Raw genomic sequence first — 9,953 nt, forward strand, 5'->3', positions numbered from 1 at the left:
TGATGCTCAAAGCTAGTTGGAGTTCAGTTGCAGCCTTGGCTTTCCTGGTTTGCTCCCTGCAGGACTGGACCAGTGCAGAATATTCCTCCTTGGAGGTGAATCTCATCCTTCAACCTTTGCAGGCCTTTCTTTTTAGCCCCAGGAGGCCACTAGATCCCTGGACAGCCAGAGGGGCTGCTGTGCCCTCTTGCTGCCTTTCCTTCGAGATCAAATAGAATTAGTTTGTGTATTGAGGACTGCTCCCTTGAGGAGCAACCACTCTTCTTGAATTCCCCTCTCCCTGGGGTTGTGGTCCTTTACGGCCTCATTGACAAGCCTCCTGAGCTTGTCAAAGTCTACTTTCCTAAAGTCAAGGACTTCAGTGTTGCTGACTGACTTGCCAGCTTTATGGCAGATGGTGAAGTTGATCAGCTCGTGGTTGATGTCACCCAGCTTCCCACTGATCCCTAGGTTGCCAATTAGGTCAACCCCAGTAGCCAGTACCAGGTCGAGCAGCGCTTTACCTCTCGTTGGCCCATAGACTTCTTGAGTCTGGTAGAGGTCATCGACGCATGATAGGAAGCTTTGCAACCGCTCGGATTTTGCTGAGTGATCCTCCCACGAGATGTTCGGGTAGTTGAAGTCATGCATGACAACCAAGGTCCTGGAGCATGCGGCCTCAGCCAGTTCCCAGGCAGATTCCTGGTCAAGCTCTTGACTTTGGGTGGGAGGTCTGTAGTAGACTCCTGCCGTTGTGTCCCCTGTGCTGTGTTCCCCATGGATTTTAACCCAGAGGGTCTCCAGTCGTCCACCCTGATAGCCAACATCAACTTGCAGGGACGCGTAGCTTTCCTTAACATAGAGAGCTACGCCTACACCCCTTTTATCTACTCAATCTCTCCTGTACAAGGTATAGCCATCTATACCCGTGGCCCAGTCATGGGTGGAGTCCCACCAGGTCTCCGTTATTCCTATGACATTGTAATTATTTGTGTTAAGCAGGAGGACGAGTTCCTCCTGCTTATTCCCCAAGATCCTGGCATTTGTGTACAGGCAGGCAAGTGTCCCTTTGGGGTCTCTTGCCTTGCCCACAGATTGCACCAGGGCTGGGGCAGGGGTGGGCTTCCTTAAGTGCCTTGGCCTGCTAGCTTTGCAAGGGTTGCTCAGCGGGCCAGCAGTGGCAGTAGTCTCCCCATCCCCCAGCAGACTTAATTTAAAGCCCGGTGTAGCAGGTCAGCCAGCCTGACTGAGAAGAGCCTCCTCTGCAGCAGAGAGGTGGAGGCCATCTCTTCCCAGCAGCTCACTGCCTCTCTCACCAAAGAGTGGTCTGTGGTCATGCAAGCAAAAGCCTTTCCAATGACATCTTCTGTGGGGGGAGATTCCTTAATTCACTTATTGTTCATTCATTTTCTCATTCTCAGCAATATGTAGAAACCAAAGCCTGCCTTCTCCATAAACCAAGCTAAAAGTTAAACTATTTCTTCCCAGGATGTACAATAAGGTTAGGAAACTGAGGCATGCCCTGTCATCATAGAAATGCTGCAAAATATTACTATACTCTGGCACTATTACCTACAGTATTAAACTGGACATCAGGAAAAAAATCTTTTAAGTAACAGTTGTCAGAATATGGAATACCCCTCCAAGGGAGGTGGTGGTGTCCCCTCCCTTGGGGTTATTTAAAAGGAAATTGGACAGACACCTGGCTGGGGTCATCTGACCCCAGCACTCTTTCCTGCCTGGGGCAGGGGGTCGGACTCGATCGAATAGATCCCTTCCAACCCTAACATATATGAAACTGAATTCAGTCCACTTTGGGATACTGGGAGACCTTACCAAATACTATCCCTGTATGTGCAACATGTCATTTAACAAGTAACAGCTCTGAGATTTAATAATCGTTTTTGCAGCTAGTTATCAGGTGATAAATTGCTTGAATGTGTGACATGTTACAAAGCAGGCAAAATTCTTTGGGTGGATGTGATATCTTTTATTAAATCAACTGAGTAGTTGGAATAAAGTTCTTAGCAAGCTTTCGGGTGCAGTCACCCTTCGTCAGGCTTAGGGAGTCTTTGCTGGTCAATAGACAAAGGGTGATTGCGCCAAAAAGGTTGCTAAGAATTTTATTCCAACTACTCAGCTGGTCTAATAAAAGATATCACATCTACCCAAAGAACATTGCCTGAGTAAGTCTGTGGCCAACACAGCTACAACCAAAAACCCAGTGACATGTTACAATGTACTGCTCCATCAAAAAGCTGATCTTACTTTAACTGCAACATCTACCATGGGCATGGGTCTTAGTTTCCTAAATGACATCCTAAGTAGTTTAATGTGCCATGACTTCCATTTTTAATAGTTAAATAGAATTTTCATATACCTATTGAAATGAGAGCCCAGTTAGATTTTTAAAACCAGACTGAACTTTAGGAGTATCCACTGTGCTGCACTATAGCATTTTTACAATTACGTTTTTTCAGTGATGTCAAATACACACTCAAGAATTGCAATGAATATACTAATGATAAAATGCCACAAATAATAAGTATTTTATATATGGTTTTATATATGTAATGATACACATTATCACTCACTCTTTCATTTAATCCTGGCCAATTAAGAACATGGTACAACTCTCCAGTTACTTTTAAGAAAAAAAGTCTACCTGCTTCTCGACTCTCAGTGGCACCATAACATATTGAGGGATATTAATGTAAAAGTACAAAGTGTTACAACTACCTTGCAATCAGTTCTGTTTTTAAGGCATCACAGATAGATTTTGTCATTGTGTACCAAAAGGGGAAACTCTAAGACTAATTTTGATTTATGAACAAATAATAACTAAAACATGTATAATAAAAATGGTATAATCCATAGCTGCTATGTTGCACTTTTCATCGGTAGACCTCTTTGTAAGGGCAGAAAGCATTATTACCATGACTTCATAACTGAGAAAACCAAAAGACAAAAAAGTGAACGTATCTGTGCCCAAAGTTATGATAGAATAATAAGAGTATGGGCACAGCTATGGGCACCAAAATGCCCCCCCCCCATAAGCCAACTTTTTATGGCCCACCTAGAAGACTTCCCCAAGGACTGCACCATCAAACCCTTAATATACCCGAGATACATAGATGTTGTCATCTTTAACATTTGGACTGACACCCTTCAGCCTTTGACCGATTTCCACAAAACATTCAACAATCATCACCCCTCCATCAGACTATCACTTAACACCCGCATTTCCTTTTGGACACCATGATCAATATCCAAAATGGTAAAATTCAATACACAATACAAAAGAAATGCACAGACCAACATACGTATCTACACAGAACCAGCAATCACTCCAAGCACACCAAGAAAGCTGTAATATACAGCCAAGCTCTCTGATACTACCGAATTTGCAGCAAGGAGAATACCAATGACCACCACTTTACAAATCTCAAAAGTGCCTTCAGCCAACAAATACACTCTTCCAGCGAGATAGATCGCACCCAGAGAGAGCCACCCAGATATCACGTGAAGATTTACTGCAGTATAAAAAGAAAATCCCCACAAATCACACAGCATTAGTTATGACATATGACCCTTCCCTGGAACCTACATGGAAAATCTTCAAACAACTGCAACCCATAGTAGAAGAAGAACCAATACTTAAAGAGATTTTCCCTGAGCCACCCATCCTAGCCTTCAAACAAGCACTGAATCTTGCCAACCGCATCACCAGAAGCAAACTTCCTATGACCAAAACCACATTGATAAATGGATCCAGACCATGCCCAGACAAGAAGTGCAAAACCTGCCAACATCTCCACCACCCCCACTATAACTACATCCCACAACAGAACCATCACCATCCCTGGATCATACACCTGCACCTCCAGAAATGTTGTACATCTCATCCAGCGCAACAAATGTCCTGAGAGAAAATTGAAGAAACTAAATTGGAGAAATTGTTGTTGGAGAAACCAAACAACAACTGCGCACCAGAATGAATGCACACTGAAAATCTATCAAAGACAAGAATACCCAACTACCTGTGGGTGCACACTTCACACAGGACAATCACTCCCTCTCTGATCTCGCAGTTCTAATCCTCAAAGGAACTTACAAAACACCTTCTATAGATGAGCCTATGAACTTTGCTTCATAAATCTACTGGATACAAAAATTCATGGACTTAATATAGACATTAGTTTTCTGACACATTACAACCTGCCTGACATCTGATTCACCAGGTACCCGTCTGACAGCCTCTTTTCTACCTTCAGCCTTTTTCCTTCTGCTCTCTTCCCCCTCCCCTCTGCTTCACCTCTCTGCCTTACCTTGTCTTTCTAATTCTATCTATTTACATTTTCACTGACACCCTACCACACTTTTAGCTTCTTTCATTTCTTGGATTTTCAGAACAGCAGAGACTTCCCATGCCTGGAGAAGACTGACTGCACCCAAAAGTTTGCCAAGAACTTTTTTCCAACTACTCATTTGGTCTAATAAAAGATATTACATCTACTCAAAGAACCTTGCCTGTCAAATAGGATAATGTATCACCAAAAGAACTGAAGGGGAAAAAAAAGATATATTCTTTAAGGGTTTTAGCTGGAAGTCACAGTCAACATTTCTCCTTACTTCATTTTGAGCTGTCTCAGGTCATTATGCACATATTTAACTTTAATGGGAATTTCTTACAGGCCTTGAGACAATATATCCTGTGCTATATAATCCTTAATAGTCATGCCAAACAGGTTTCTTGGGCATGACTGCATGTACAGGAAATACAATAGACAAAAATAAAAACAAATATCTGATTAGAGAATAAACTAGATAATAGATACAGTCAAAAGAAGCCAGGGACATACATGTTTCTCAGGCATCTCAAAAGAGATCTGATGATTATTTATGAACGTAAATGCTATTTTATTTAACTAAGTATTTCCACTGAAGAGTTTCAGTGTTTGTCTGCTTTCCTTCTCCCTCTTTAGTACTTACACTGTACTTTCCCAGACTCTCATATTACCGCCAGAGATGGTAAAACTTGATTGAATTAAATAAATGATTTGAACTTTCGCAAACTAGATGCAAACTCTTTTGAGGTTCAAAAATTGTTCAGTGTCCTGCCCCTCAAGTTTTGACACTAGTCCATCCACTTCCTGGTTTGCATAGTATACAATAGCAATATTTCTGATCAGTTGAAACTAAGTATAACCCCCTTGCCTCCCACAAAAAAATCCCCATATAAACAAAAGCCTATTCCCACAGTATTTCCAACCTTTTGGGGGTTCCCCTATATCTACTACTCAACGATAATACAGTGGGTCAGCAATGCAATGGTTGTGCCTGTAAACAGCAAAATCCTTCACAAAAAGTCTGAATTCATTTTTAAGCGTATTTAGGCATATCTATATGGCATGTATTCAATAGCTCTGCAGTTCTGTGCAATGTGCCCCTTGCCCAAGAATTAATTTCTTCTTCCAAACTGCTGTGTACCTTTCCATTAAACAATTTACACAAACGATTACATGCTTGTCACAAACTCTTCAGCGGATAGAGTTATAAGTCAGACAGATATAAAATATCTCTGGTGCAATTTATTAACTATCCAATTATCTTTACATTTCTGAAACATAATATTAAATAATATTTCAAGTTGATTTCAGCTGCACTTAGATCTTTAAGCTGCTATCACAAAACAAGAATGAAAACAAACTTCTGCTATCATTTTTTTTTACTGTTAGAGGTGTAGATTTCAACAGTATATAAGAGAGAACTAAACTGAAACCCGAACAAATTTAGAATGCCTTTACAAGATCAGTTGACAAAATTTTTTATATTTATGCCTTATTTATAGTGTTTATGTTGGTTCACGAGTGTTATTTAAATAAACTAAACCAAGCTCATGGAAATAATAAAGCAGGTTAAAACAATTAAAGTAAAAATTAATGAATTAGCATGACTTAACAGTTTTACATATTTCATGTGTAATGTCCTTCTCATCACAATTCCATGTCAATTGCAAAGGTTTTACTGAAATAAACATTTTTTGGATGGCAGCTGTTAGTGTGTTACCACACATTGGCACCACACATTATGGGCCCAAATCTGTGTCTTCCCCATATAAATTTCATCTTATCTTTCAGTTCATCATTAAGAAAAATATCAGATTTATGAGTTAAGAGCTACAGTTAGGTTTCCATTTCATTTTGCCTGTAAGCATTGCTGTCCTGAGGATATTATAAGGAATGGTCAATGATTTTTGGTTTGTGGTCAAAGAAGCCACTGTCTTTCAAACAAAGCAGAAAAATAAATAGCTTGAAATGAAATAGTTTCAAAGGGTTTTTCTGGATTGCACATAGATATTACTATAGTCTATTATTGTACATGTAGACATGTAGAAATGTATTTTTATTACCTGAGCATTAAGTAGTTCCTCACACTTGTGTGAGTGTTTTTCAATTGCAGAGATATACTGTTTTTCAATGGCTGTTTCTTGCTGTTGAACTGCAGACTGTAGTAATGCCTGAAAACAAAACATAAAGCAAACCAGTTTCAACAGAGAAGGCATACTTAATCTACAGCTGGAATAAGCATTTTTGGACACTGCAAACTTATGTTTGTATATAATAGATATCTGATATTCAGCTACTAATGAATGTGCAACTATTGAAGCACTTTCCCCATATAACACTATTTTGCTTTTATATATTTATTTCCCTTTACCCTGGATCATATTTTTGGGCTCTCATATTTCCTACACACGACTTCTTTATAGAGGGCAACTCACAGAAGAAGATAAAGGGGGTGAGTAGTTCTGTTAAATATACTCAGTTTAGTGGGACCACACAAGATGAGAAGCATATGAAAGCTTCTGAAAAAAAAGCCAGACATATTTCACTGGCTGACAAAACTCCACATCCTCTCGGCACACTGTAAGATCCCATGGGCCAAGCATGATCTTCATGACCACAAGTCAAGTGAAAGCAGATGGAAATTCTGAGTAATTTAAAACATAAAAGAAATGCCTCCCGGGAAGTTCACACTCTAATGTGAAGAGGTGGAAGTCAAAGTGTGGAAAGTCAAAGTGAGAAGACAATATTCAAAAGATAATAAAATTAGGAACATGTATACATATGCTTGATTGAACTGTGCAAAGGTTAAAGTATCTGTGTGCACCCACCAAAAATAGATTATCAAAGAACCCAGATTACTTTTTGCATGTATTATGTCCATCCGCTTCCTTTGAGATGTTGGAATTTTTACCTTCACTTTACTCACTCTCCTGTTATCCATGTTGTTTCCAATATTATAAGCTATTTGTGTGTCACTCCTTTGCAAAATGTGTTCTTTGTACTATTTATATATACTATGGCGAATTCTAGTTTTATATGGTAATCAGAGTATTGAACTACTTGTAATTATAATGTAAGTTGAAACAGACATAAGTCTTATGGAAAACAGATCTTTGGAATACACAGTAAGCAAAAAAAGCCAAAGTATTTTAAATAATCTTTGTGCAGAAGATAAACGTACTTGATAGGAAACAATACACACTAAATAAAATGCTGAATAAATATATAAAAGCCTTAGGAGAAAAAAAATAGTTGTATGGCTTTTGGACTATCCTCCTACATTTTCCAATAATTAGTGTTGTTTTGCAAACATTACTATTTTCCAAGATGATACCACTGTGTAATTCAGTAGCAGTTTCATTGTAGCTACTGAAATATACTTACTAGAAAATTAGCAAATGACAGATGGTGCTTCACATTAGATTTAATCAAAATGTGAGAATAAGTTTAGTGGTTTTCCCAGTAGTTGAATCTAGTAGTAGATTTAGAGGTCTTTTTTTCTCTTTTTTTTTCCTAATTTTTTTTGTTAATTGTTTTAGCTTATTATATTGCCAGAATTTGCTTTGGACACAAAAACTTAACTCTCAGAGGACTGCTGCCTGGGAACCTCACAAAACTATATTTTGAAAGTAAATCCCATAATGCATTTTCACTGCTGGAAGTCAATGAGAAACCTTAAGTCCTGTAGAACTTGCTACAACAGTTAAAGGGGTCCTCACTGCAAAAACATTGCCCTCCCCTAAACTATGAGATTCTGTTTTGCCATGCAGCTGTCTGGCCACAGCTCAGGGGTTCTGAGCACGCTGCCAAGACAAGAGTTGCAACCTCAAATAATAACTCACTGCCCAATAGTAATAAAATTCTAAACAACAACTACTATTACAACAACAGTAACAATAACATCACCAACCACCACCATTTGGGATAACTAGCTGACATGAACTGCTGATGTGAACTTAGCATAATATTGGCAATCAGTTAGAAATATTCTTCTTTCTATTGTTCATGGAACAGTTAAATTAAACCTGGAGTAGGGGAGAATGGAGTCTCTCAACTGCAGCATGTATGCAATGCTGGTTTGAGTTTCTGACTCCCTATATGTATTACGAGAATGCCTTCTGCTGTCTCTTCTGCGCTATGTGACGCACATGAATATTAATTTTCAAAGCCTCCGGCACAGAGAGAAAAAAAGTCTTTTTTTTTAAACCAGAAGTTAGCTCTGGCCATTGTGTGTTCTTCATTAAAGACCACAGAAATTGCTGTTGCTTCCAAGAACTTATGGGAGCTGCTCCTTTTCTCTCATAATTTGCATGGGCTCTCAAAAGTCCTTTTCAACTCTTTTATCAGTCATTGTTTCAAGGAACTGTATGCAGAACTGTGAGTTAAGAAACAAAAGCAACCTACCTTCAGCTCAAATAAAAAGCCCAGCATGGTCAAGAGAATGAACTGTCCAAGAACAGAATGATCACTAGGTACATTACATTGTTGCTATTTGCTCTGTTGCATTCCCGCTAGTTAAATAAGCAACTTTACAATGTCTTTACAGTAGGGAATCATAACTGCCTAGCATTAAAACACTCTCTGTTCACGTCTCCCCATATTGCTGAAAACAAAAAATATTATATTACAATTCTGAACAATCAAAAGTCAGCTTCGCTTATTTCAATGCTGTCCAGTCCACTTGACCTTCTAACATTTAGTCTTAAGACTGTACTCACTCTCTATTTTATTGTGATTAGATCGAGCAAAACAAAATGACTAAGAAAAACAAGAATTAATGTCCAAAGTGATGGTAGCTGACTAGATTTGGCGGGGGAGGTAGCTGTTAGTTTCCAACTTGGCATACTCTTTAATAACTTTGTTGGCTAATCAAAGATTCAGTTTTGCCAAGTCTCAGACTTCAATCTATATCTGTGTTGGCTTATAGATCAGAAAAGGAAACTGATAGTTTGATTTGCTGTCGGATTTGAAAGAAAAGAAAAGAAAAGAAAAACCTCTCATCAATGTGCAAGTAGTATGAAAAAGGTAAAAAAATATATTTAAGTAGGTCCTTCTAGGAAAAGACACATACTAAGACCAGCTATTTATGATGTCCTTCACTGAACTATCTTAGAAAAAAAATAGATTGTTATCTAGAGTTACAAACAGAACTCAGTGTTGTAATTTTAAAGTCAACCATGGGAAAAAGAAAGTGAATCAAGATAAATGTTGCATGGCACATCAAAGCTGTTCCATGTTAAGAGAATTTTAAACAGCTCTAGTAAATTAGGTTAAAATGGCTTCTTGACAATCAAAATTTCACACAGAATTACATTAATTTCTTCTATGGGCCTCCTCCCTTCTCCTTTACTCTCCGCCACTTTTTTTTTAATCCCCACACTTTGGCAGTGGAAAAACTTAAAGGGAGAAAAGAAGGCACAAAGATTAAAATACACAAAAGTCAACATCATTTTTCAATTTATTTCAAATACTTCATTTTTTTTCCATGTCAGCAGTAGGAATAATTCCCTTTAACATTAAGGCTAGCACAGACATTACACATAAACCGGTTTAAGTGATCAGAAACTGATTTAAACCTGTAACAGAACAGATGTTCAGTGCACATAAACCAGTTTGAAAATGGCT

At 38.6% G+C, this 9,953-nt stretch overlaps 1 protein-coding gene across 4 annotated transcripts in view; it reads right to left on the reverse strand.

The window, feature by feature from the left end:
- CCDC91 (coiled-coil domain containing 91) overlaps positions 1–9,953 on the reverse strand; it is a 340,351-nt gene that overhangs the window by 164,872 nt on the left and 165,526 nt on the right. For all 4 annotated transcript variants that reach the window (XM_019544238.1, XM_019544237.1, XM_019544236.1 and 1 more), the window contains exon 8: positions 6,392–6,499. In XM_019544238.1, coding sequence (XP_019399783.1) covers positions 6,392–6,499 — 108 coding nt within the window. The remainder of the gene's footprint in view (positions 1–6,391; positions 6,500–9,953) is intronic.

This window comes from Crocodylus porosus, unplaced genomic scaffold (genome assembly GCF_001723895.1).
Source record: "Crocodylus porosus isolate Cpor-Errol unplaced genomic scaffold, CroPor_comp1, whole genome shotgun sequence".
Lineage (NCBI taxonomy): Eukaryota > Metazoa > Chordata > Crocodylia > Crocodylidae > Crocodylus > Crocodylus porosus.